Source organism: Myxine glutinosa, chromosome 8, assembly GCF_964187855.1.
Source record: "Myxine glutinosa chromosome 8, kmMyxGlut1.1, whole genome shotgun sequence".
Classification (NCBI taxonomy): domain Eukaryota; kingdom Metazoa; phylum Chordata; class Myxini; order Myxiniformes; family Myxinidae; genus Myxine; species Myxine glutinosa.
Genome location: NC_136268.1, coordinates 33,187,486 through 33,214,875, shown reverse-complemented (window position 1 = coordinate 33,214,875; position 27,390 = coordinate 33,187,486). Strand labels below are relative to the sequence as shown.

At 43.2% G+C, this 27,390-nt stretch overlaps 1 protein-coding gene across 1 annotated transcript in view; it reads right to left on the bottom strand.

Moving 5' to 3' along the window:
- The window catches only part of TMEM214 (transmembrane protein 214), a 46,743-nt gene extending 22,311 nt beyond the window's left edge, over window positions 1–24,432 (bottom strand). Inside the window, exons 1-9 of the mRNA XM_068104264.2 lie at window positions 24,280–24,432; window positions 22,620–22,768; window positions 18,161–18,311; window positions 16,839–16,976; window positions 12,176–12,243; window positions 11,701–11,806; window positions 5,367–5,448; window positions 5,162–5,263; window positions 1,123–1,264 (exon numbers count right to left, since the gene is read on the bottom strand). Of these exons, the coding sequence (XP_067960365.2) occupies window positions 1,123–1,264; window positions 5,162–5,263; window positions 5,367–5,448; window positions 11,701–11,806; window positions 12,176–12,243; window positions 16,839–16,976; window positions 18,161–18,311; window positions 22,620–22,751 (921 nt within the window). The 5' untranslated portion in view covers window positions 22,752–22,768; window positions 24,280–24,432. The remainder of the gene's footprint in view (window positions 1–1,122; window positions 1,265–5,161; window positions 5,264–5,366; window positions 5,449–11,700; window positions 11,807–12,175; window positions 12,244–16,838; window positions 16,977–18,160; window positions 18,312–22,619; window positions 22,769–24,279) is intronic.
- Window positions 24,433–27,390: the final 2,958 nt, after the last annotated feature.

Here is a 27,390-nt window from a genome sequence, read left to right as displayed (position 1 = left end):
TTTTTCCCAGCAAGCGGGGGTTGGCCTTTTTCGGGGACCATGGTTGTTGTTGTTTTTCGGTCCCCTTTTTGAAGCAATGTTTTACGGCCGGATGCCCTTCCTGACGCCAACCCTTTTTGCCGCCTTTAACGACAAACAGGGAATTACCAGTGAACTGGTACTCAATTAGCCGACCTCGGAAGGATGACAGGCTGAGTCAACCCCCCTGGCGTTAATTCAGTGATCGACCGAGATTCGAACCCAGGATCCGAGGATCCTAAGCCGGCACCCGAGCCGCTAGCCCAACACCAGGGTTCGCCACTAGCCACTAGTTCCACATACTTACTGGAGAGAATTGAATTAAAAGTAATTCGACTTATCAACTCTCCCAATCTGACCTCAAAACTTGACCTGCTCAAATTACGTCACAAAGTTGGCTCTCTTTCTCTTTTCTCCAGATATTACTTCGGTTTTTGCTCCCAAGAACTTGCTGCCTGTATACCTCCGCCATTAGCGAGACCACGGATTACTCGACAAGCCACTACATCTCATGATTATTGTGTGGCCATTGGCAACTCAAGGGTGGGCCGTTATGATGTTTGTTTCTTCCCCTCCACTGCCAAACTCTGGAACTCTTTACCTTCACATGTCTTTCCTAACACTTATGATCTTCCCCTTTTCAAAAAGCAGATTCTCTGCTTTCTCAAAAACTCTGACTATTCTCTCCTTCTTTACTTTTCTCTATCAATGCAGCTCTTTTATTTGGCCTGGCCTCGAAGAGGACGACATAGTCTGTGCCTGGAGCCTTCTATATAAAAAAAAAAGAAAAAAAAAAAAGAAAAGGTAAATTTAAATTTCAATGAAATTGGATGAAATTGACGATTTCAGGTGATGCTGACCTTTTGACATTATTAGTACTTTATCTTCTCCATATTCTCATAATAAAGTTTCGTTGAAAATTTGATGACAAAGCTCAAATAGTAAAAAGTTATGGCCCAGACAGACACACCACATAAGTGATTGCAAAATACAGTCTCCTGCTGTGTGGAGACGGGCTAAGAATTCATTTCCAATAGAGTATGCTTGATGTAGCAATATGTTGAGTATGCTCTATGTCCAATGTTAGTCCAATGCTGTGATTACCTCGCTTTTCATGGTCATGGGGCAGCTCACAGTGAGGCGAGATAGGTACGATGGAAAGTAGCAATGCTGAAGGGTCTTCCTGTGATCTCCATATGCAATGTTCTTCAGGGTGCCGAAAAGTGACGCCAACCTCTTTTGCTGACTGCCAGGTGGTAAACAAGTGCAGAATATGGGTGCTCAGGCAAGAATACTTAACAACAACATTTTGCATGAAGTGAACATGAAGACAATTAGTAGTGTAGGCTGTTATGTCATTTCGTGTTTTTTTTTTGTTAAAAGCAAAACTCCACTTGATTCCTTGTCTTTGGGGTGTCACATGTTCGAAAACATAGGTTGTTAATTTTTTTAAACGGATTAAGGGTGTCAAATCCAAGATGGCCGCCAAAATATATAAATTCCATTAAAACTGGTATTCTGAACACAGTATGAGGTCCAAATTAATGATAATACCCATAATTTCAATACCAAGGAGTTCAAAAACAATTAATTTCAATATGGCAGTCAAATTCAAAATGGCGGAAAAATCAAAGATGGCCGCCACTTATTAAATAACCACAGTACAAAAACTTAATGTTCTTGATAACACAAATTGTGAATGATGAAATAGGTCCATTTTGGTGGTAATGCCCACATAAGTAATGCTAGGCCGTTGGGGAAACATGTTACTGATTCGTTGAAATCGGTGGATGCCAGCCATAGTGAGAAATAGTGAGAAAATCCAATATGGCTACCACTGTTTTACACAAAGGTCCACATTGCTATAACAATGATAGCGTAATGTAATTTCCTGTTTGACCATATTTAAATATTCCTGTCTCACAATCATCCGTTTTACCTTACAAGTCCTCGTGTTCATCTCCCACAATGTTCTGAGCTGATTGTTCATTGTTGCTACAGCCGTAGTTCAAACAGCTACAGACCTCTGTGCATGGGAGTTTATTGCTGCGGCAACTACAGGAGTTTCCTTTGCATCCTGATTTGCAGCCACATTTTACCAGCTTAGTCACGGCCTCTGGTGCTGGAGGGTTCAAACACATCACCGGAAGAAATCTATTTTCCTCTGACTTCCATCCGTAGTCAGTGGGAGAAGGAAGGGACGGTTGACTTTCGCATGTCTGCATCCATATCATTGCAATATAATGTGCTCGCAGAATGTGTGGTGTCAATGATCCAGAGGTTGGAGGCAGACTCTCTCCCTTGGCCTGTCGATTTGAGTACAAGAACCATCGTAGTGCATTTACTTTGGTGTGTGTTTTGGATCTGTACAACAAGCAAACGAACCTTTCCAGTTGGTCAATTGCGTTTGGAGAGGGTGTAGCAGCAGATTTTCCAAGTGAAGCAAGTGAATCCAGTATCATATCATCGCAGGACATGAACACCTTCATACACCAGTCCTTTGTCCTGCCAGCGAACCTGCCACACATATCTGATCCTGTGAAAGAATGAAACCCGAGAATAGCTGAGGCGCGGTTAACTCCTAACTTTTCAAAGATAGGTTTGACTGCAATTTTCCTATTCAGTTTTCCTTTTCCGGTAAGGAAATATGTCTCAGCAGGTAGCTGTGGATACATGTGGATCATCAGCAAGAAGACATCGGTATCTGGAGAGTCTATTACAAGTTCTACATCCCCGTTAACTGTTAGGGCATGGAGCAAGAGTAACGTATCCGCTTCTTCATGACCGTGTTTTACCAATTCATCAGGCACACTTACATTGCCTTTTGTCTCAGTGCCGAAGGTTACCATGAACTTCTTCAATTTGTTGGCAGAGCTGTTGCTGTGATCCAGAGTCTTTGCAGCTAAATACTCTACAAGTTCTGCCTTGGTTTTGACACTTGAAAGGAAGTCCTTCAAGGAAATATTCTGGATCAGTGTACTATCTTGGATGTGACAGTAGGTCGAGTTTCCCTTTGTTCTCTTTTTTCTAATTTGCTCTTTCAGAGAACTTTCGACGTATCTGTCAAATACCAGTCTTACTTCGTCGTAGTTAGCTGCAATCCTGATAAGCTTTTCAAGAAATGACATGGCAAAATCACTGCATGTTTTCATTTTGTCTGTCTTGGAGATGGAGTTAACGAGGGCCATGCCATCTATGACTACAACTTTAAATTTCTCAGACATGTCAGACATGTCAGTTGAAGCTTCTTGCTCAGGCTGCGCTTCTTGTACTTCAGGTGCCTCGGCTTGGGGTGGTACTTCAGTTTGGGAGTTTTCACTCAATACTTGGTCGCCAGAAACACTTGGTATGGCATTAGCTGGATCGCTTGTGGCTTCTGTTGGGCTAGGTTGCTCCTTGGTAACTAGCGCTTCAAGATGATGAAGGACCTTAGCCTTGTCATATGCTAGGAGAAGTGACCCATCCGAAGCGAAAAGGGCACGTGGAACAATTCCAAATTCATACTTCCCAATACAGTCCTTTAGATCAAGGTCTGGATGGCTTCTTGATGCTACTATAAACCTCTGTAGGAGTTCTCGTTCTTCTTTGACTTTAATGAGTTTGTCACCTGCTTTCACTTCTTCACTGTGTTGACACTTTTGAAAGTGCCTATGTTCTTTCTCTTCATTGGATCCCACACTGAAAGTTTTCCTTCTGTAAGGCATTCTTTGACAAATGTCTGGAACAACTGTTGTCCGATGGCATCGCGGTCTACTATGTCCTTTGTTACCTTTTCATCAATTACTTTCATGGTAAGAAGGTTACACAGGTCACTCTCATCGGTTACGAATGTGTCTCCATGAACAACAAATACCTCTGTCAATCTAGCGGAATTTCTCATTACTCGGGTGGACTTTCCCCCTGTGATCTCGTGGTGTTGGTCTCTGGTATCAGCACCTTCCATGCCATATTCTCTTTGAAACTCCTCTACTAGATTAGACAAGTCAGGTGCAATCAGGAAGAAACGGTCTAGAGCTCTCTCAATTTGGGTTATTCCAGTAATGCCTCCAATGACCTTGAGTTTGCGGTGCTCCTGCTCAATTCCGTGATCTGGACCTATTGAAGTGAATGCAGCAATCCCCTTCGTCACACAGAAATTTCCTTTCAGGAGTTCTGGCCCAGACATCTGGAAAAACTTGTTCTGTTTGCGGCATTGTTGACAGGTACAAAGGGAGCAAACGTGCGTAGTTCAGGTGGTCGTGAGCAAAGAAGTACTTGATAAGAGCTTCAGTGCTTTCCATATGCAGCAGCAGGTCCCGTTGTCTGGTAGCTCTAATATACTGAAGGATAGTTTCAAACTGCCTCAAGTAGTTACGGATGTAGTGTTGAATTGGTGCTGGATTGCTTTCAAACTGTCCCAACTTTGTGAGGATATCTCTAGATTCGAACATGGTCATGGTTTCTCTGACGGCATCTCTGAGGTTTTGACGGTTGCCTGTGTTCATGCTGATATCTTTCTGATATGCTTTTTCCAAATCAATGGACGCTTCACTTAGGAACACTTTCTCTTCTGGTGCTTTTGTTAGGAACCTGTCAAAGTAGAGATGGTATAGAGCAAGCAATGTTACAGTATGTGCTTCTAGGGACCTGTAGAGATGTTTTCCATTTAGGATTTGCGTTACGGTTGTTGGAGAATATAGTCCAGCTTCGACCCAAGCCTGGTCAATGCCGCTTCCTTCTGCCATATTGAAATTGAATTTGAATTTGACTGCCATATTGAAATTAATTGTTTTTGAACTCCTTGGTATTGAAATTATGGGTATTATCATTAATTTGGACCTCATACTGTGTTCAGAATACCAGTTTTAATGGAATTTATATATTTTGGCGGACATCTTGGATTTGACACCCTTAATCCGTTTAAAAAAATTAACAACCTATTTTTTCGAACATGTGACACCCCAAAGACGAGGAATCAAGTGGAATTTTGCTTTTAACAAAAAAAAAACATGACAGCCATTTTTAAGACATAGCAGCCTACACTATAGAGCAAACCAATGAATAGGAATCACTATGTTGGACATTAGGCATTAACGGCAGGAGTTTTTCCTTGTGGCTTCATCAGCAAGGTGACAAAAACGAGGCTTTTATGCTGGGCTCGTACCGGACAGGCAACGAATTGTTTGGCATGTAAGCATAGTCCAGCACTGGAAACAGTTCCTTGGGACCAATGATTCCGAAGCCTTGCTTGTGGTCTCGGTGCATCCTGCGCAGAAACCATGATGGCGCAATCAGCGATCAGCCTACAACTTGCCTTGCCACACACTATTTGAATGATGAAAAGATCCAACAAACACCACGAGACACACCTGAGAAGTTGTTCCAGATAACGGACCGTGTATGCAGAGAGGCGTTTCACACCCAGTGCAGGAAGCATCAAGACAAACCACACTGGGATAAGAAACATGAATCACTACCAGATACACCAGAAAACAAACGTGAATTTTTTTTTTCTTCCCGAATTTCTTCACGAGTTTCAAATTTAAAAAACCCTCAACTTGCACACACCTTCACCTCCCTGCCCTCTCTCCCACAACAATTGATATCTATCTACCTTCACCAAATTACTAATGTATTCACCTTTCTAGCCCTTTCCCCCTTACTTCCATTTTGCATGCTTTATTTAATTTGCCTCTTTAGGGTTCCCTCTCTCAAATCAATTATATTTCAACGCCCCACTCCCCCACCAACAATTTTGACTATTACAGCTCTCGACCCTCATTTTGATCTCTCTCCTTCCTCACCAATTGTGTTTTTCCTTCATTTCAACACCCTTCACTTCCCCCGAACTAAAATAATATACAGAGAGCCCAAAAGACAAAACAAGTGCAACATTCCAAGTGTGTCAACAAAAGACAACGACCCAAAATGTTATCAAATCATGACATGCAACTTTATTACCCCTGTCTATTTTCACCCCTGTCTATTCGTCTGTGAGCAGGATATCTCAAACGGTTATGGACAGATTCGGACAAAATTTGGTGGATAGGTTGGGTGTGTGATTCAATTTTGATTCAAGGATGAATCGATTCAATTTTGGTGAAGATCCAAATCAGGATACAGATAACATAATTTTTTATTTATTTCTAAAGTGATTCCTCGCCATTGAGAGATGGGGCCAAAACGATATATAGCACAATATTTCAAAGAGTTGTGGATGGATTATGACAAAAGTTGGTGGACAAGTTGGGTAGGTGCCAAGAGCCAAGAAAGAGGATTTGATTTTGGTTCAGGCCCAGATGCAGATCTGGCCTATCAGTGGGATCCAAAATGTAAACAGTTCAGTATGGCAGAAGAATGCACTACCAATTGCCGTTCTAGCTACATGAATGGAGTCATTGTATAAATATATTGCCGAGTGGCTGGCTCTATGAAGACAGAGCGTCCACGGATGGATTCAAGCTTACTTGGAGGCATTTCCAATTGATGGCGGATCAACACACGAGCCAGGGGATTGGGGAAGGATGCCGTGCTTACCTGTCGGTCCGACGATGTCTTCACCTGCAAATTAATAACAACCTGAGACTGAGGTAAAATGTACAAGAAATAAATATTTATTACGGAACCCGAGAACAATGGAACGTGACAATAAAAACTAAACCCCCTATTGAGTGCTCTTACACACACACTTCGAATACACACAATGGGAGAACGAATCAAAGGAACTGTTGTTTGCGCGTCTGTGCTTATCTGTCTGGATGTGCAGCGTCGGTCGTCCAACGCGGCTCCGGTTGGCGCGAAGAAAGGCCTCGATGCGCCCCCGTTCGCGAGCTGCTAGGCCCCAAGCCACCCGCTCGCCCCGGTCTCGCCTGCTCCAGCAGCAAGCCTCGCTCGTACGTGGACGCCAGGGAGGGGAATCGATGGCGCTCCAACGTCCGTCGTCAAGCAGGCAAATTCGCAAATGGCAAAGGAAGAAAAGTCCAAACGGAGCAAAAAGCAAGGGCAGAAGGAAAGTCTGGGAAGGGCAGAAGCCAAAGCGAGAGGAGGGAAAATGCCGGCAAGCAAGTCGTTTTGTCACTCGCTGTGTGATATTCAGCGCTCTCCCTCTACCAACCAGTGCCTCGTTCACTCGTCAGCTTTCGCGCCTTCTTACGTCACCGGCGCTTCTCCTCCAACCAGTGCGTAGCTTGTTGGTAGTTCCTTCGCACCTTCCGCACCGATTGGCAGTGGTGTCATTGGTCGGTGGCCAATCAGTGTGTCGCTCCTTTACCTTCCTTACCCCCAATCACGGGGAAGCTTTTTGTCCCTTCCCCAACCAATCACATGTCCTTCCCTGCTCTGCCAATCGGTGGCCTGCTCTTTGCTTGCCCCTCCCCTGGCCAATCACGAGTTCTCCCTGGACGTGGCTCTCAGGCGGCCTGGTCTATGTGTGTTTCTTTGTGGTGATGCAACTGGCTGCAGCTGCATCGGCGGTGCCCCGAACTGGCTTCCTGCCTGTTCTTCCTGCAAGTCTTGTGGCGGCGGGGGAATTAATTAATGTGGTGCACCAATGGATCTAGCTAATGTATGTGGTGTGTTGCCATAAGGGACACAGGTATGATCACCGAGGTTTCACATACAGGGGAATTATCTTAGTCCCGATTCGACCTATCACCGGATCATCCTCGTATGATCACAGGTACACACTTGATCCGACAAACCGGGCTAAGAGGACTTATACATCAAGATCGTTCTAACTCGACAGACGAAGCACGATACCTATTCAGATCTACCTAAATCTATATATTTCCCTACCCCAAAATTCATAGCAGATCTGGCCCATCAGTGGGATCCAAAATGTAAACAGTTCAGTATGGTGGAAGAATGCACTACCGAATGCCGTTCTAGCTACATGAATGGAGTCATTGTATAAACATATTGTTACGAGGAAGGGGGAAGGGAGGAATCCATAGCTAGACCGTGGTAAATGTAGTATGGTCCATGTTTCTCGAGTAGCATTTAGATTGACAGGGATCTGTCAGGTTAAGGCGTTTGTTACAAGTGATGTTGAAGAGGCAGCATATGTAATTTATAGTTAGGTTAGATCTTAATATGTGGGCGTGAACACCGCATGTGGTAAGTGGGGCTTGCAGGCAAGGACGTGTCATGAGAGACTTCAATAACATTTCATCTGCCTAGCCATCACAATCTGTCTAGCTAGTATGTGTCAGCTATGGTGGCTTAACATGCTGGGAAGATGGAAGTGCCATCCTGGAATTTTTTATTTTTTTTAAAGTGCGACCCCCTTCGCAGGACGGCCCAGGAGGAGGGGGAGGAAGAGGAGGAGGAGGAGGAGAACGAGAGAGACCTCGCTTGAGGCAAGGGACGCTTGAGGAAAGGGACGGGGGAAATCAGGAGAGACCTGATGAAGAAGAAGGGGCTCCCCCAGCTCTGTCTGTGCTCTGTCCCCCAAATATTCCGACAGGTCACACAAGATCTGCAAGCAACCCTCTTCTGGTGAAACTGCCAAAATAAAGACGCTCTGCTCACCTTCACTCTTTCATTCCTCTTTTCTCCCGCTTCTGGAACAAACTCCCTCACTCCCTTCAATCCCACTCCTCCCTCCAGGTCTTTAAAACAGCTGTTCACCACCATCTCTTAGCTTCCCCCCATCCAAAACCTTGATCCTTTCTACTCGTCAATTCACCCCAGATCCACTTTTTTGAAATATCGACTTCTTTCCTTGAAGTCCGAGCAGTGTCCATTTGTTTTTACCTCTCCCACCCTTCCCTTCACCTGCCCCCTCCCCCCAAGCCCGCTCCCTCCCACAGATCTCCCGATGTCCCTGTTCCCTACTGTTGTACTTGTATGCATCTCTCTTTCTTCCCATCTTGTCTCCCGCTCCCTTTATTATGTTTTACGTGTATGTTTATGTTTTTTTGTGATTAATGTTAGCTCTTACATGAGCCTCGATGTTGTATTTAGTACAAAAAAATTAATAAACAAAATTGCCCATCTATTTCCGTGTACAACAACAACAACAACAACAACAACAACAACAACAACAGGCATTTTAAGGCCATTTTCCCTGCTGGAGCGGGGGTTAGCCTTGCTGCCCCCATGACAATCTTCTCCATTTTGCCCTATTTTCTGCATCTCCCCTTGTTAACCCCCTTGCCCGCATTTCTTCTTCCACCATCTTCAGCCAAATCTTTCTCGGTCTTCCCCGTCCTCTACTTCCTTCTTCATTCATTTGCATCACTCTTCTCAACCAGTCACTTTCATCTTTCCTCAACAGATGACCAAACCATCTCAACCTGTTTCTCTTCACAGCATCCATCACAGGCTCGATTCCCATCATCTTTTGCAATTCATCATTTGTCTTCCTCTCTCTCAACGATACTCCACACATCCACCGAACCATTCACATTTCCACCCTTTCCAGCCTTCGTTGCTGCTCCACGTTCATTACCCATGTCTCGCTCCCATAAATCATAACACTTCTCACACATGCAGCATACATCTTTCCCTTCAGCTTCAACGACACTCCCCTACTCGTCAGCACGCCACTCAGTTCCCAAAACTTCTTCCATGCACATCTCACTCCAGCAACCGTTGCCGAGTCTGATCCACCTTCTCCATTCAGCATGTCTCCAAGGTAGCAAAATGTTTTCAGACCTTCCAGCTTCACGCCGTCTCCAAGATCCAACTCAACATTTCCTCCATCTGCAGCTCCCTCTGTGCACACCTTACACTTGAATGTAGCTGCCACACTGGTTAACGACCCTCTCAAACCACTACATTTTTTGAAACCCACTCAGCGCACATTGTACATTGAATGGAGTTCACTCCGACACCTTTCCTGCACACAGCACACTGCCACTTCTTTCCACCTCACCACATGCTTTACCACTTGCAATCACCTTCGTCTTTCCAATATTCACCTTCAGACCCTTTGTTCCCATACATTCCTTCCACTTGTTCGTCTTCTCCTTCAGTCCATCCATACTTTCTGCAATCAACACCAGATCATCTGCATACAACACCTCCCACGGTAAACACTCCTTTACGTTCCGAGCCAGCACCTCCATCACAGCTACAAATAGTAGTGAACTTGGTACCGACCCCTGATGCACTCCCACCTTCACCTCAAACTCACCACTGTTCCCGTCCTTCGTACATTGCCATCACTACTCTGATCAACCATTCCTCCACTCCTAACTTCCTCAATGCCCATGTCACTACTTCGCGTGGAACCCTATCAAATGCTTTCTCCAGATCAACAAACCCAAGAAACAACTTCTTCCTCTTCTCCATGTACTTCTCCTGCAACTGCCTCACAATAAAAAGCGCGTCTGTCGTTCCTCTTCCTGGCATAAATCCAAACTGCATTTCGTCGATCTTCACCTTCTTCCTTATCCTCCTCTCCAACACCCTTTCCAATACCTTCATTCCATGCTCCAATAACTTTATCGCTCGATAGGAGCCACAGTCCAGAGGGTCACCTTTCCCCTTGTATAGAGGGACGAGGGTATTCAGTTCCCAATCCACTGGAATGCGGCCTTCTTTCACCACCAGATTACAGATCTCTGTCATTCTCTTCACACCCCAACTTCCTGCTGCCTTCAACATATCTCCCACAACTCCCGTCGGCCGTCCCGCTTTTCTACTCTTCAGTAATTTCCGTGTACAGAAGTAATTTCAACTTATGTTTCCGTGTACGTCGGCCGTAATTATTTCGGCCCAATTGAAGCTCCTTGGAGAACAGTAAAGTTGGAATTAATTTTTTTTTTTTTTAAACACAGTGCAAAACTAAAATATTGTTTTGGTCCATCTGGCGAGTCTAACTTGCTGAGAATTCTGTTTTAATGGGATCTTCAGACATGACAATATATCAATTAAATATAACATATTAAATAGAAAAAAGGTCAATACTTCCTATTAAAGTTACAAGTTTACAAACCACTGGTTCTTGGGAAATGTAAAGAATGAAACAGCATCAAGTTCTTAAATAAACTAGAACGGGACTCGGTAGTGCGCATACCTCCGCCGGGCTGAACAGTTTGTTTTGTATCCCACCGATAGGCCGGATCTGGATTCGGACCTGAACCAAAATCGAATCGGCTTGTTCTCGTCACCGAACCAACGCAATCACCTAGTTTAGTCATGTCATCCAAAACTTTTTGAGATATCGTGCTACATGTTGGTTTTAGCCTGATCACTCAATGGTGAAGAATCACTTGAAAATTAAATAATTCTCATATCCGAATCAATACACAGATCTTCACCAAAAATCAAATCGATTAGTCCTTGTCACACACACAACCTCTCCACCAGGATTCGTCCAAATCCATCCATAATTTTTGAGATATCCTGCTATTTATTGGGTTTAGCCCTATCTATCACCCAATGGTGAAGAAACACTTAAAAATTTCTACTAGCCGGATCCGGATCCAGGTCTTCACCAAAATCTAATCATTTCGTCCTTGTCATATACACCACCTCTCTGCCAAATTTCGGCCGAATCCTTCCACAACTTTGAGATATCTTGTTCACAGACAGACAGACAGGGGAGAAAACACAACCTCCATCCACCTTCGGTGGCGGAGGTAATAAAATAGCATCAACAACAGGTATTTTAAGGCCATTTTCCCTGCTAGAGCGGGGGCTAGCCAATAAAATAGCATCAAGTATTTAAATAAATAAATAAAAACCACTACTGACCTTTCAATCCTGCAGAAAAGCTTTTAATCCCAACCTGTCCAGCAGCCCACAAGAAACACAGGCAGTGCTCAGGTCGATCGTGATGATGTTTCAGGTTACAAAGAAACTGCAGAATAAAATATCATTGTTTAAAATAAAATAATAATCATAATAATAATAATAATAATAATAATAATAATAAATATAATAAATATATACATATTATATTTATTACATGTATATATTATTCACTTCAGGAGAATACACAAGGAACTGGTACAGGAAACAGGAGAAAGCAATGGCAAAGCAAAGATGTACAAATGGCAGATGCTTTCATGGACATCAGCAGTCTAGACGTATTACACCGACAATGCTGTATTTGTACCATCCGTTTCACGTCATGTGACATTTTAAAAGGGGGAGTGTGGGAGTGGGAGAAATGACACAAACATTAAAGGAAGAGAAGAGGGAAGTGAGCTTATCGTGATATCATTACCTTGTTAAGATTGTTGGTTATTAACGCTGGATATTCCGTAGCCAACAACTGTATGTACAACTGGTATCCTGCATTCCATTGGACAAGTACAAAACAGATGAGGATAAACAACATCAGTAGAGGAAGCAGCAGTGATAGCCATAAGAAACCAGTCATCAATTCAGATACGAATGTTATCAAAAATGTGTTCTTTCAAAGAAAAACATCTTATTGCCACAATTTACACAATCTCATTACTTCCAACTTTTTAATTCTGGAATTGTCAGTACAAAACTACACTTCATACCGTTGTCCATTTCACACTACAATCCCAGAGTCAGATTAGACAATAAAAATGACTTGTGCATTGCCTTGCAGGAAGCATCAAGATTCCCATCCTTCGGATGGTACACCTAAAAGGACCACATACATCATTTTGGGTGTAATTCACAACATGACCGCTCAATTAGATGTGAATACAAATGTGGAATTGTTGGTCTCTTGAAGCACTTTTTTTTAAACCTCATTTTAAAGGTGTTTTGGATAATTTCTTTTTTCAGGTATTCAGGTATTCTTCCATCGTGCAACATCTATGGTCCTTGGGTGTGACGGATAAATCACCAAGCTGAATCACGTGATAAATCGTGATAAATCACTTTCGTTCCAAGCATGTCACAAGCTTTTACACATCCCTGGCAAGTCTGGGAGGGGTGGGGGGCGATTTATTCAAGGGGTGTTGAGTGGAAAAATACATGAAGACAGATGTACATGAAGGATGTCGTAGATCATTAAAAATACATGAAGGATGTCGTAGATCGGCCTTAGAAACAGACATTTGAGCGGGAGGGAAGACATTAGCTTCCTATAAACTACTCGACACCATTTCATTAATTACATCATGCTTATGTTAACATGCACGAGGAAATAACAATTATAATCGATTCCCGTTTTTCCAGATCTGTAACGGTACATTTCACAGTCATTTTTCACATGACAATGATGCATTAGGCCAAGTAAAATAAATTCTTGCTTTCTCTTCTGGGCTTTTCAAAAAAATAAAAATAAAAAATAAAAAAAAACCAGGAGGGGGCACCTTACCATTTCATTTTTCATGGCGAAGCCCATTGGGCAAAGCCATCTAGAGCAGTGTTTGTCTGTATGTATGTATGTATGTATGTATGTCCCCTCAAACGTATACCAATCAGAGCTGAGGATCTGGTCACATGACAGGGTGACGTCATTACGGCGGTATGGCGGCTGAATCCACACACCGCCATTTTGATTTATATGCCGTTCATGCCGAATATATCGTCGAACCTGTTATATATCACAATCGCCATGCTCTACCTTTACGTTTTTCATTCAGTGTAAAACACAAACAAACCGATTGTTAAAATGACCACCAAATATCAAAAGCATCGGCGTTATGTCTCTTCCAACAAAACAGTACATACCCAACCCTTGTGGGGTATAATCTAGATTACAGTAGATCTTCCCTCAGTTCTGTAAGTAAAGCTTACCTCTCCAATGTCTGGATTCCTCCAAATTTCTTTGTTTAATGTTTTAAACAGCATTAGCGACTGTTTAAAAAGCTAATCATGTGTGTTTGTGGTTTCTTATATTTTACAAGCCCGGCTACGCTGCTGTTAGACTTTCGGTCTTGTTTTTCCCAAGATGGCCACCACATGGTGAAGTCTACTGGACCAAAGACGAGTACTACCAACACACATTCCATATACCATAAAAAATTGCATTGGTCATATACCCTCCCCGATACATCAAGATTTACTGCAGCGGTGGCAGTTATACGTACTGTTGTGGTTTTGGAATAAAGGTCAATTCCCCCTCGTAGGTAGACGCACCACAACATGAAGCCTTGCGATAGTTCAGTTATTTCTTAGTAAATGTAAGCGTAGTCCTTTCCTGTGTTTAGTTTTGCGTTGAGTAGGCCAGTGAGCTTAGGTGTTATTTTGGCGCTGAAATGCCACGCGGCAGGCCTGAACAAGTCTACCGAGGCCGAAGGGAGGCGTGGCAGGAGGAGTGGTCGGTAAGCACAAGCCGCCCATCAGGGCTCGAGGGGAGTGGCTAACCACGATGACCAGAGGTGGGGTTTGGAACATTCGAGTCGGGCCGGGGCGGGGCCATATAACTCTGCTCCGAGCTCCCCCACCTGAGATGGGTTGAGAAGGAGTTGAGTTGGAATTTGAGTTGAGTAAGAGAAGTTCTCGGTCAGAGTCGTGTGCAAGTTACAGTTCCCTTTGAGACGATTTACAGTTCCCCGTGAGAGTGAGTTGGATTGAGCTTGAGAACGCGAGTGGAGCTGCCGAACGAGCGAATTGAATTGCCTATTGTACATGAACTTTCCCCGTGCCCTGCACTCTGCGCTGTATTAATCGCGCGCTCGAGAGGACGACCCACGCCGGGCCACAGACGCGCGATTTCCTCCTGCCTGCCTTCGCCTGATACGTGCCGTGAACATCCGAGGGCTACGCCCAGCGAGCTGCCCCGGAGCGACCGACGGCGAAGCGCGCTTGGCACGCGAACATTCTTCTCTTCTTCTCCCCGTGTGCGTGAGTGCGCCCGTGTCTGGGATTAAGTAACATTGCTTAAGCTCTGCTCTGTGTCCCCTTTCCTCCTTCATTCTGAATCCTTGTACATTGTAAATAAATTGTGTTCTTCCTCCGATTTGACCGTCCTGTCCCTTCCATCCATTGGCTTCGCATGGTACGAATAAAACCGCTCGAATCGGGTTCCAATAAAAGTAACAGCACGAGTCACGTGATACGCATACCGCTCAGGTGTACTCGATCAAGCGTCGCTTGTGCGAGGCTCGATCCCCACTTTCGTGGCAGCGTGGGTTAAAGGTACGTGCGAATTTGTCCCGATACTCTTTTTCACGTTTGCCCGGAAGTGGCGATTCGGCCTCGCGGACCCGAAGACCCAGGGGGGAAAAAAGGGGTTTAGTCCCCCCCTTTGTAACGGGAACGGGCTTCGGGAGATCCTCAACAGTACTTAACCGGTATGAGATGAATGCAGACTTGCACTACTGACCTGAGCTGTCTGGTAGTTGTCGTCGATGGGAGATCCCTGGTCGAATTTTCCATTTGCAAATTCGTTTAAAATATCCCCCAGATTCTGGGTTCCGTCGAACACCGTACGAGCATACCATGGCTTCAAAAACTTTCTACCAGCCTTCCAGATGCATACACAAATTAAGACCATTTTAAGACCTAGGTCTACTGTACTTCATCAGTACCTCAATTTCAGCTACCAATAAAGTTTATTCATGAGATCAATGTTAATGTGCGTGCCATCACGGGAGCTAGCTAGCTAACTTAACTGTACACATTACGTAGTACGTACATCTCGAAAATCGCATTTGTTGAGCGTGCGATGCGGCATAAGCAAACGTACTTAGACGAGAACGATTTCATTTGTGTGAGCGCTAGTCCTATAGGGACCACAAAATAATTATTGGTCTGGGTTCCAGACTCGAACGAATAAAATAAAAGGATTTTTTAAATGTGCAAAATGTTAGTAATTTTGACAAAGGAGAGGACAAAACAACTCACCGATGTCCTTTGGAAGTGTGGGGGGATGAATGAATGAGTTTTTATTTATTTATCTGGGAACCAAATAATAAATATCAACATTTTGAAATTTATAATAGACGCCCAAAGGGATTTTTTTTGATGCCGTGAACAAACTTTGGTACAGCACGGATGGTGAAGGGTGTGGTCAGGTTTCATCGAAATTGTGTGTGTAGTTTCAGAGAAGACAGCAAATACCTATTTTGGGGGGGGGGGGGTCAAACCTGGACACACTTTTACCCACCCCCCGTAGATCCCCTTAGACTCCCAGTTTTTTTTGTTTTTTTTTATGCCGTGAACAAACTTTAGTCACAATGCAACAAATATCATTTTGCCAAGTTTGGTGACAATCCCTTCAGCGGTTTCGGAGAAGAAGTTTCAAGTGTCTATGGACGGATGGACGGATGTACGGACGACGCGCCATCGTATAAGCTCCCCTGAATTTCCTTCATGAACTGTTCCAGGTAAGCTAAAAATAAAAAATAGAACAAGGAGGCAGCTGTTAAAAAGGAAGCAGGTGGGGATGAGAAACTAATAATTTATTTTATTAAGTGTACCGGAAAGTAATGTTTTTCTTACGCTGTGTATCCCTCTTTGAAAACGACATTACTTTCTGGTCCACCTAATACCTGGCCTTGCATGTGTAAAATATATAACCTACCAAGAGCCCTACCACTAGAACTACCACGATGTCGCAAAAATGCGATTTCCTCCCATTCCTTCTCCTCTGCAAACTTTTCTTAAAAACTCATTTTTTCCACCCCCATCCATAGATATAGAAAACAGCCCTCATATCTGGACTGCATTCCATTAGAAAAAGTAACCAAGACAAAGGCCAGCATCAAACAGATCATTCAATTCAAAACTTTCAACATCACAACGTACCCCCTTCTACAGGGATGTAGGGCTGCCTGTACATACTCCGCAAAAGGCAAATAGTTGCGTCAATGGCTGCCACCCCAGTTCCACCAAGAGTATGGTAGAGGGTGTATTAGGCATGGTGCAGGTAGCATTCAGGAAGTGTATTTTTCTAACTAAAAATTGACCATTTCTTTTTCTAAAACTCCAAAAAAAAAATATCCAAAAACTCCCACCTGCTATCTTGCCGGTAGATGCAGCTATTTTATCTAAGCAATGGTCAAAAATGTATTCCAGGTGCACAAGAGAGAGATGGCTGAAAGATGCTTTCATGACTGTCTTCAAGTCTTTACTGGCAGCCCTTAAAGGATAACCTTGGGAAAGAGAAAAACAGTTATTGTTATAGAATGCGGATTGCTACAAATACAAAACAATGACATTCAGTGATCCCCATTGCATTTTGCTTCTAAACATGAACACAAGACTTCAAACATTGTAATGGATTATGGTACGAGAAATATCCCCCTGGTCTATTATAATGCCAAGATACAAATGCAATTAGTCCCACATACTGCAGGTCACTTTACAGTAACAAAACGGCTCACAGTAATATACTGGGACAAACACCGGATGGGATTCTGGCACCAAGATGATTGGAGTACTCACAAGCAGGATCATACTCACCATAAACTTTCAGTTAAAAAAAAATTAACACTACAAGGGAAGGGTCGAGCCCAAAAACCAAGATGACCCCCTACCCCTACACCTCCCAGATGAAAAGTGAAGAAAGATGTGAAAATGCAGGATGGGGGTGCTGCAGTTGATTGACCCACAATAAAATAAAGAATGGGTAAGGGGCTTTTGGGAATTTTGCAGACAAACAAGGAGCGTTTCAGGTTGCGCGAACAAATGACCTCAGAAGGGCATCTCAGAATCCCGTGATCAGTGCAGCTCTAGTTGCGAAATGGCAGAGAAGGGGACCCGAGATTCGTCAGTCGAAACGCCTCCATCCTTTGTGTCGGTGCTTGTGAACATGTTGATATAAAGTGCCATCTATATATTATGAATGCAAGGTAGAAGGGTCAGGAGACGAGATTGAAAGGAGGAAGGAAATGGGAGAAAGGAGGACAGAGCAAGATAAAGAATCCATGGGGAAATTGGGTATGGGAGGAGAAAATGTGAGAAGTTGTGAGAGGAAGAAAAGAGAATGTTTGGAACATGGGACAGGAGGAAGAGGGATTGGAGGAGACATCAAACATCCTTGAATTTTTGCTTACAGAATATGGAAGTGGCTCTTAATGAAAGGCAGGTAGGTTAGAACATTGATAAAAGTTTTATTTTATGACAGGTCAAGCAAAGGCAGAAGTACAAAAAAAAAAAGAAAAAAAAAAAAAAAGATTCTGCTGTTGAATTGAAAAATATTTCACTGGAGGAACAATGAAATCCATGCACAATTCAAATCCACAGCATCAATACAAAGCATTCACATCGTTGAAACACCAGGGGTGGATAATTTTCCAAAACTCCCAATAAGGAGTTGATAAAGTAATGATCGCACCGACAGGGTGTGTGCAGAAAGCATTCTCTGGTTTGACCGCTTGTAGCCTCGAGTTGATCTCCAAAGCGAGGTTCTTCACCCATTCGCATGGACAAGTGGGACGCTCATCCATGTCGCTATGCAGAACGGCTCTCAGCTTGGCCACATCCAGCTGTAAAAACAAATTAAAACGAGGGTAAAGCTCATATTTGTACAAATACCTCTCGATTCATGCCTGTTCACTAGAAACGACCTAGTCATGGGCACCCGTGATGCCTCCAGAGGTTAGTTTTATTCAAGCTACATTGTAGCAACCTGAAAGAATAATGTGAAGCAAAATTCCAAAATATGTGAGGGTGGTTCGAAAATACTGGCAGTTCTTCTTTTGCATACAAAGAATCAAGGCTCGTGGAGGAGCTGGAACAGAATGGATGAGGACGTAACATAACAAAACGAACAATATAAAGAGAATGTGGCAGGCGGGATACCAGCAGGGTTGAGGGACAAAATGGAGGAAGACTTGGACAAATAATGGGTGTGTGGAGGAATGAGGGCTCGGGGAGATGGCACGGGCTGAACAATATGGACGCAGAAGCAAACTCTCAGGAAGGAAAAACTGGAAACTTTGAAAGAGGTGGATTTGGGGAGGATTAATGGGGGTAGAAACGATCATGGTTTGGATTGGGGATGATCTGAGATGGTAGGGATCAGCTGTCTTGAAGACCCGAAAGGACGAACGAGATTGAAGAGGATGTGGAAGTTGGTTCCACAGGAAGGAACCAAGTTTTGTGCATGAAGGCCCGAATAATACATGGAAATGTTAAGATAAAGAAGGGAATTTGTCTTTAGTGTATCAATAACCAACACCCGTTATGCATGCATCTAATAAATTAATGCATGCGTCGAGAATCAAAATAGTGTCGAGTGAAATAACAAGAGTGGAAGAATGTTGAAACCTCTGCTCAGTGAAAGCAATCAAGCATGTTGAAATTTGCAAACAAATCAGAATGACTGGCCAGTCTGGCTACGATTGCCCGACATTGTGTTAAAGAGCACAAGACAAAGTAGCTTTGATTAATGAGGCTAACAAGTATGTCTTGTATTGATTGGATTGTGCAAATCCTAAATATTTCCATATGGAAGGTGTACAGAAGCGTCCATTGAGATGGGACGAGCGAGTGTCGGAACCTGGAGAAATTTTTGAAAAGCAATTTAAGTTTCAATATTTTGTAACAAAGACGAAGCTTAGTTCTGTGCTGCATAAATCAGGTCACATGTAAACCACCTCGTACTAAAACAGGCCTTTCCCGTTGAAGCAATGCAAGACAAAGGACTGTTCAACGACACGAACACGGCCACTGAGCTTGGGGGAAGTGCCGTCACTTCCTGGGGGACTCTGGGTACCAGCGACGTCGCAACAATGCCACATTTCTCACAGCACTCATTTCCTAAAGAGGAATTTCCTCCTCTATGATTGTTTGTCCATGCTCTATCTTTTTAAATGCTGAACGTCAAGGAAGGAAGCAGCACTTACTGTTTTAGTCTTTGGTATGACTCAGCCGAGGTTTGAACCTCCGACCTACCAGACTCGGAGCAGAAGCTCTAACCATTACACCGGGTCAGGTTATATTAATTGTTTTAACACTCACTTGAATTCTTATTTGCAAAATCGAAGATTTTTCAATTATATTGATCGGTTGCGTTTGTTATTCTCTGTTTGCTACTTGGCAAAAAAAAAAATTTTCACAAGTATGTTGATCACTCTGGTTTGTGTGTTTGTTTGTGGGTGTGTTTGTTACTTGGCCAAAAATAATTTTGGACATGTTGATCACTCCGGTTTGTGTGTTTGTTTGTGTATGTGTTTGAATAGGATTTTTAATTTGAAAGATTTGAATAAGATTTTCATATCAGCAAAATGAATTCAACCACCAACTATTTTGGAGATCAACATTGGTCACAAGGTCAGCATAGGCCAACAGGTCAACATAGGCCAAATTTCTAAAATTGTCAATTTTCATCCGAATCACTTAAAATTTGAAGACTATATGCATATCTGGTCACTGAATTCAACTCACAACTATTTTTTTTAGGTCAACATAGGCCAAAAGGTCAACATAGGCCAGGTTTCTAAAATCCTCAATTTTCATCCGATTGACTTTAAATTTGAATAGGATTTTCACATCTGCTAACTGTATTCAATCACCAACTATTTTTGAGATCACAATTGGCCAAAAGGTCAACATAGGCCTAAGATCAACCACTTTCGCCAAATTTCTAAAATCCTAAATTTTCATCCGACCGACTTGAAATTTGAATAGGATTTGCATATCAGCAAACTGACTTCAACCACCAACTATTTTTGAGCTCAGCATAGGCCAAAAGGTCAACATAGGCCACGTTTCTATAATTGGCAATTTTCATCCGATTAACTTAAAATTTGAAGGTAATTTGCATATCAGGTCACTGAATTCAACCACCGATTATTTGCGAGGACAAAAGGATGCTCTACTGAGTGCCATTATACTTTGTTCTCTTTTGTCAAGTGTGATTTTTCATTTGTTTGTTTGTTTGTCACTCGCCTACAGGTCACAATTCTAAACAGATAGTCATGAAACTTCACCAAGTTGTAGAGGTCGTCACAATTGTTACGTGCTCCTCCCCGACCCCCTGGTCACAGTGTACCTCCGAACCCCGAGAGGAGTCACGGCAGAAAAATGCGTTATTCTGTATGTCAAAGATCAATGGAGAAGCCACCCCAATTGTTACTCACAAACAAATATTGTATTAAGATCACACAAGAATAACAGTACAACAATAATAGTAATCAAAAGTACAATCAATATGTCCTATGATGGTACCATCAGTTTCGTAATATATAACTCACTGTGCTCCAAGTGAGTGAACCAAGAACATTCCCCAATGTCTCTTATTCCCGGCTTCAAGCCAAAGTTGATTCGCTCCAGCGATCGCCAGAACGATGTCCAATCGAGACCAGAATCCCGTGCGGATGGCAAGTACAGTCACACAGCCAAAGCTGCATGGCAAGTACAGACACACAGCCAAAGCTGCACAAAGGCGCCCTCAAGGCGACTGGGAAATCCAAAGGCGCCCTCCAGGCGACTGGGAAATCACACCCGTGGGTATGGACTTTCACGGCTCACAGTCGGCGAACCGCAAATTAATCTTCAAAAGCCACGGTGCACACACACACACCAGATACGTCTGAAAGCGGTGAAAACGGCTGACAAAGCAAAGAAACCTTGCTCGACGCGCGAACGCTAGTCAAAATGGCCGACGACCTGTTCTTGAGACGTAACGGCCCGACGATAATTCTCCTCTGAATCCACCGCCAAAAACCTGACACGCAGGTTGATCGGTCACAGCGATGACAACTCTGTCGCAGGAATTCCTGTCCCGGGAAACCCAAAAGTTCGCAAGTGACTCCCGTTCGACGAGTGACTCCCGTTCGACAACGTTCGCTTCAGAACTCGGAGCAGCTCGGCTTTCACTCGCTCCGCCTTCTTTCTCTCCTCTTCCTCTTCGTCGCCGTCTGGGTCCTGTTTCATTTAAAACATTAACCTTTTTACCTTTTGACAATAATAATTGCTATTTCCCTCAAACAACAATAATAATAATAATACATGGAACCAGAAATGTTTCAAGTGGATGAAAACCACATCAACGGAAGTGACGAATCCGTAACACAATTGAGAAGCCTATTGATTTTGAGGTCAAAGGTCACCTGGAGGTCAAATTTCTAAAATCACCATTTTTCATCTGATTCTGATTGATCATCAATTTTCATCTGAAAAATCATCAATTTTCACCCAAATGACGTGAAAATTTAACAGCATTTGCATTGTGCCTCACTGAATTGGGAAACCAACTATTCTTGAGGTCAACAAGTCAAAGGTCAACTATAGGTCAAAGTTCTAAAATCATCACTTTTCATCCTATTGACACAAGCTTTAATCAAGATTGTTAATTCTAATCTTGATGAAATGGACAATTTGCTGGATCAATGGCAATAAAAAAAATTTTGGGGGGGGGGAGGGGGGCAGGGAGGGTGGATTTTGCAAATATCGTGCTCTGCATGACGTTTTCTTGTTTTAATTGTTCATCTATACTATAACAGAGAAGTTTGTCTGTCTGTGTCACCCCATCTTTCCCAGAAAGCCAAACTGTTCTTTGTCTAACTTTCAGAGGTTCATCAAAGTGCAGGGGAGTGTTTAAACAAAAAAAATTGAAAAAAGTTGGATTTTATTTTTAATTGCTCTATAATGCCTACGTTTGTGTGTTGCAAATGTGTAAAATCCATTCATGTGAACGACCTGTTAACCCGTTAACTCCAAGGAGTATATATTTGTGCATTTATTGCTTCCACAATTACCAAAACAAATTCCTCCCAAAAAAATAATCCTCCGAATATAACAGAGTTATGGGAGGGAGGGAGGGTAGGCGGAATCTCCAAACCACGTACAGCTGCAACATCTCGTTCCATGGAAGGATGGAACGAACATTTCACCGCTTTCCGCTTCATCTGCTCAGCCAAGCACTGTTCGTTTGCAGGCACGTTCATTCGAGAACCACTTTTATTCAGCTTCAAGGTCATCGTTCTGCACGAGGTGTCTGAATCATTTGGAACGGGAACACATACAAACATCATAAAATGGGTTTCTTCATTTCATCATGGTGGACATGACCTTCATCCAAAGTAATCATGCATTATCGCTCACCACTTTGGGCTGCTATAGATACTTCACATCGTGCTTCCCTGGAGACAGTTAAGAGGTACAGTATATAATGATCTTCGTGCATTGGCGTCTTTTGGTAAGAGCTGAGTCCCAAGCTCTTCCCTTCCGAAGTCAAAGCCAAACACACATCCCTCCATCATCTCGTACATGGGACCGACTTCCAGTATCTGGTATTGTCATACTCTTACCTCCAGACTTTCAAAACTGATGCTCATCCATCACCTCTTGCTTTCTCCCCCCACTTCAATCCTTGTTCTTTTTGTCTCTTAGTAACCCACTCTGCCCCCACTTCCACCCTTATTCTTTTCACCTCTCGCTAACCCAATCTGCCCCCACTTCCACCCTTATTCTTTTCACCTCTCGCTAACCCAATCTGCCCCCACTTCCACCCTTATTCTTTTCACCTCTCGCTAACCCATTCTGCCCCCACTTCCACCCTTATTCTTTTCACCTCTCGCTAACCCAATCTGCCCCCACTTCCACCCTTATTCTTTTCACCTCTCGCTAACCCATTCTGCCCCCACTTCCACCCTTATTCTTTTCACCTCTCGCTAACCCAATCTGCCCCCACTTCCACCCTTATTCTTTTCACCTCTCGCTAACCCATTCTGCCCCCACTTCCACCCTTATTCTTTTCACCTCTCGCTAACCCAATCTGCCCCCACTTCCACCCTTATTCTTTTCACCTCTCGCTAACCCAATCTGCCCCCACTTCCACCCTTATTCTTTTCACCTCTCGCTAACCCATTCTGCCCCCACTTCCACCCTTATTCTTTTCACCTCTCGCTAACCCAATCTGCCCCCACTTCCACCCTTATTCTTTTCACCTCTCGCTAACCCATTCTGCCCCCACTTCCACCCTTATTCTTTTCACCTCTCGCTAACCCAATCTGCCCCCACTTCCACCCTTATTCTTTTCACCTCTCGCTAACCCATTCTGCCCCCACTTCCACCCTTATTCTTTTCACCTCTCGCTAACCCATTCTGCCCCCACTTCCACCCTTATTCTTTTCACCTCTCACTAACCCACTCTACCTCCACCCTCGTCTCCTTGCTTGTACTTTCTGCCACTCATCCATTCGTATACGGTGCCTTTCTGTTCCTACCATTGATTCTGTCAGGTAATGAACCATATCTATTCACAATTAAAATATTTTAAATCTACAATAACAATGTCCAGCGATCCTTTCAATAACCCAGCGTGATAACAAAATTACTTCAGAAATGAATTCAATTATCTATCGATTCATCATTTACGTATTTTCCTACTAATCAGTAATCTTCAACCACTAATTTTATCATTAAAAATAAAATGTATTTATTTCACCGAAAACTGTTAAGTATCGTTTCGGGCTAAATTTCACGATTATATTATTATTAACTTACCTTGAGGACGCACCGCACAAACAGCTTTCACTGCTAAGAAGAGGTTCAAAATGGTATTAACAAATACAAGGCACTTCACCTCAAACCGTTTCTGCCGCAAATCATTATATTACGGGCTGAGATATTCTTCTTCTTCTTTCGGCTATTAAATTTAAATACTGGATAAAGATACATTTCGATAAATAAAACAAAAACTAAATCTGAATTTATATACTTTCTTTTCCTCAGTGCGTTTCCTTATTATGCGGAGCAAGTCGTGAAAAAGGGAAATAAAAGGTAGCGACCGTTGCAGTGAAAGGGAGAACCATCCGAGCGCACTGAGATTCTTCAATACACCCCAAATAATATTTCCTTGCAAATTCGGTTCCAATGCAAAAATTCTTTTTAAATGTGTGTTTTAGCTTAAATATATATTGGATCCTTAATATGTTTTGCAAATCATAATTTAAACAAATAATTTTATAATCCAGCAAGGGAGTGACCAACATGACAAAACAACACTATTTCACTAAGTATATACACCGTCTATAACACTCAAGTTACATTGTCATGGACATCTATGATTAAAAAGGCGGAAAATAGAGACAAGTTGATGAGATAATAAAGTAAAAGGCAAAACATTCAGCTAGTCAGGCTTAAAATACTGTTATAGACCCGGGGTTCGGGGTTTACCACGAGGGGGACTTGTCAGACTACAGGCGCCATGGATAAGTCCGCGGCCCGGCGGGTTTCCAAGCAGCCAAGAACGCCGATTGTTACCACCAAACCTGGCAGGGTCCTCACTCTTTTACAAATGTGATACCTGTCCGGTGGGTTGGCGATGGCAATTGGGACACATACCCTCAGTGCGTACTCGTCTATTTGTTCAGTACGACCGAGCGGAACCATCAAGTACGCGCCGGTGAAGTTATGAAGCAATCGGTCGGGAAGAACTTCCCGTCTATCGAAACTTACACACTAAATCGAGCCTATCGGGAATAAGACGAAACGGACAGAATGGAAACAAACCGTTTACCAAAAAAAGTGAACACATCTATCTATAATTCCACTAATCTCTGTGTGTGTGTGTGTGTGTGTGTGTGTGTGTCTGTGACCGCTGTTTCTCGACAACTACCGGTCCGATATACTTGAAACTTGCCAGGTATATTGCTGGGGACCCGAGGATGTGCCTTTTCAAGGTTTCATATTAATCGGACAAGTAGTTACCGAGCTATGGCGATTTCTTTACCAAACTCCGCAAGCCGTTCGCTTTGGACCAAACCATTTCATGTAAATAGACGGGGGGGATTGTCACCGTACTCGCAAGCCGTTCGCTTTGGACCAAACCATTTCATGTAAATAGAGGGGGGGGATTGTCACCGTACTCGCAAGCCGTTCGCTTTGGACCAAACCATTTCATGTAAATAGAGGGGGGGGATTGTCACCGTACTCGCAAGCCGTTCGCTTTGGACCAAACCATTTCATGTAAATAGAGGGGGGGGATATAATTTTAGATATATATATAGTACGGGCATGCCCTAGTATTTACAATTACAATACTCATGATGGAAAGCACATATATACAGGCACAGTAAGTAATCAAGAGAAAGGCACACGACATCAGATTCTTATCCTCAGCACTTATTTGGGACATGGTGCCAGCAGAATGGCACCGAGGAAACGTAGAGAGGAGGAGACCGTAGAGAGGCAGCGCAAGGTGTTGGTAGCTTGGTCAGTTGTTGGCACTTTTGCTAATCCAGATTTATTGGCTGCATGTAATGTCCCATCAGTTTTCACTTACGACAGTAGAACTGGCATTAGTTCATGCTGTAGAATTATCTTTCCACAAAGACATCAAGCTGTTTTTGGCCCAGTTACGCAGCACCAAGAAGTGACTCCTGAATGGCGGACGTAGCCATGTCCTTGTTCATGAAATGTTCTCGTGTAAGAGAAGCAACTTCAGTGTTGAAGACTTTGTTCTTCAACAAAGTCTTCACCATCTTGCCTTCATCATCTTTACTCATGGTGATTCTCCCTGTATTATGGTAGTCGTAAGAACACACATCCTCATCCTCACCATTGCCTTTGTCTCATATGACATTATATCTCCTTAATGTCGAGCCAGTCCTTGTAATACCAACTAAGCCCCAGCTCCTCTTCCTGGTTGCATTTAATGATTTAACCACTCGGTGCCGTGGTCTGCGCCTACCTGGTTGAAACGTCGATCCGAAGCCTTGACCGCAAAGTTGCCATCTTTGAATTCCTTCTCAACCTCAAAAGGGAGCCAATTAATTTCTGCAAGGTCGGCCTTGCCCCACCGAGCATAATTGAGATGGTCCGAATGAGATGGCCCGAATGCGCACAAGTGAAGATCACGTTCTGCTCGAATGAAGAGCAATGGGACTTCAACCATTTGCATGTGATGCCACCAGAATTGTGTATTTGGACTCTGTCTTCAGTTTTTCTCCAAACTCTTCGATAATCCCATGTGTTATCCTAATCTCATCCCCTAATACATGGTATCAGTATGTTCCTGTACACAGGTACGGACCATCAGTTTGGGTGCTACCTGAAGGGTTAATGTAACCCAATAGTACATGGTGTTGTGTCATTGTAGTGCAAAATTTGCTACACTAGTGGAACCAATGTTTTTTGGAATCCTTATACCCTAGGCAACAAGACCTGAGTTGGTTCCATTGTTTTCAATGGCGTCTTTGGCGGCCATTTTGAAAGTCAAAATGGCCGCCATTTTTTGCAATTTTGTATGTATCTTTTCACATAAAACGCTTTGATTAACCATTTTTTCTGGCATTTTGGTCATTCCTTGTACAGAATATCCACCAGAACACTTATATCCAGTTAACAGACGTTTTTTGAGAAATATCTTTGGCTAACAACTTGTTTTGAGCATAATGTAGTCGGTTGTAGCTGAAGAAGTATATGCACAAATTTTCTAGAGACGCCAAGTACAGGAAGAAATCTGGCTGCTTCAGTGAACGTATTAAGTTAATCAGCACCAACACTTGCCTCATGGACATTCGTGCCCATTGATACATTGGGAATTTACTGTGGCTCCTGTCAAAATCACTCAGCTGCTTTTCCAAGTTTAGATGTTCAATCTCCATTAGAAGT